Source organism: Corvus brachyrhynchos, unplaced genomic scaffold (assembly GCF_000691975.1).
Source record: "Corvus brachyrhynchos isolate BGI_N302 unplaced genomic scaffold, ASM69197v1 scaffold150, whole genome shotgun sequence".
NCBI lineage: Eukaryota > Metazoa > Chordata > Aves > Passeriformes > Corvidae > Corvus > Corvus brachyrhynchos.
In genome coordinates this window covers 2,217,532-2,219,010 of record NW_008236162.1, presented here as the reverse complement: position 1 = coordinate 2,219,010, position 1,479 = coordinate 2,217,532, and the positions used below count along the sequence as shown (strand labels likewise).

The 1,479-nt window shown below is 66.9% G+C and overlaps 1 protein-coding gene across 1 annotated transcript in view; it reads left to right on the top strand.

Moving 5' to 3' along the window:
* The first annotated feature begins 738 nt into the window (after nt 1-738).
* Nucleotides 739-1,479, top strand: part of XPO7 (exportin 7) — a 59,941-nt gene continuing 59,200 nt past the window's right edge. Inside the window, exon 1 of the mRNA XM_017732504.1 lies at nt 739-991. Coding sequence (XP_017587993.1) covers nt 800-991 — 192 coding nt within the window. The 5' untranslated portion in view covers nt 739-799. The remainder of the gene's footprint in view (nt 992-1,479) is intronic.

Here is a 1,479-nt window from a genome sequence, read left to right as displayed (position 1 = left end):
ATCCGTCACCCAGCGTGGCCCTGGGGGTCACATCCGTCACCCAACGTGGCTCTGAAGGTGGCATCTGTCACCCCTCGGCTCTGGGGGGGGTTGTAGCTGTCACCCATTGTGGTTCTGGGGGTCACGTCTGTCACACAAGGCAGCTCTGGGGGTCACATCCAGCGCCCAACGTGGGGCTCGGGGACACATCTGTCACACCCCCCTGGTTCTGGGGGCGCCCCCCTGTTTCTTGTGGGTCCACACGGCCACCTGTTGTGGCTTCGGGGGTCACATCTGTCACCCCGTGACTCTGGGGGTCACGTCTGTCACCCCGTGACTCTGGGGGTCACATCTGTCACCCCGTGGCTCTGGGGGGGGGGTTGTAGCTGTCACCCATTGTGGTTCTGGGGGTCACATCCCTCATCCCCCTGGCTTTGGGGGTTGGATTTGTCACCCACTGTGGCTCTGGGGGTCACATCCGTCACCCAGTGTGGCTCTGGAGGTGGCATCTGTCACCCCTCAGCTCTGGGGTCACATCCGTCACCCCCAGCTCTGCAGAGCCTCTCTTGGGGGGTCCCTACAACGCCCCCCCAGCCCCTCCCGTTCCCCCTCCCCCCCCGCGCTGCCTGAAGGGACACTGAGCATCCAACGGGTGGGATCACCCCATTCCCATGGGATTCACCCCCGGACCCCACATCCCAACGCCCCCGTGGCTTTCCAGGACCCCCCGAATCCGCCTGACCTTCCCGAAGGTTTGCTGGAGCTGGAGGTAGATCCCGCCCTGCTTCACCACCGGCTCCTCCATCCGAGCACCTCCGGCATGTCCGGCGTGTCCGGCGTGTCCGGAGTGTCCCCCGGGGGTCCCTCGGGGCCGCGTCCCCTCCCCGGTGCCACCGGGGCCGGCTCAGCTCGTGACGTGCTCAGCTCGGGCTCCGCCGTTTCCTCCGCTGGCGGTGGCTTCCTGTGGGTCCCCACGCGGGGACAGGGACACGGGCGTGGCACCGCCGGACAGGTGGGTGTGGCACTGCTGGACACGCCCGCGTGCCACCCTGTGGTGCTGCTGGGCACTGGGCAGGGCACTGGACGCTGGGCAGGGCACTGGGAACTGGGCACTGGGAACTGGGAACTGGGCACTGGGAACTGGGAAATGGGCAGGGCACTGCACACTGGGCACAGGTGCAGGACAGTGGGCACTGGGCACTGGGCACTGGACAGTGGGCACAGGTGCAGGACACCGGGAACTGGTCACTGGGCAGGACACCGGGAACTGGGCACTGGGAACAGGGAACTAGGCAGAGCACTGGGCACTGGGCATTGGGAACTGGGAACTGGGCACTGGGCACAGTTGCAGGACACTGGGCACTGGGCAGAGCACTGGACACTGGGCACAGTTGCAGGACACTGGGGCAGGACGCCGGGCACTGGGCAGGGCACTGGACACTGGTGGAGGACACCGGGCACAGGACACTTGGCAGGGCACTGAGCACCAGCAGGACACTG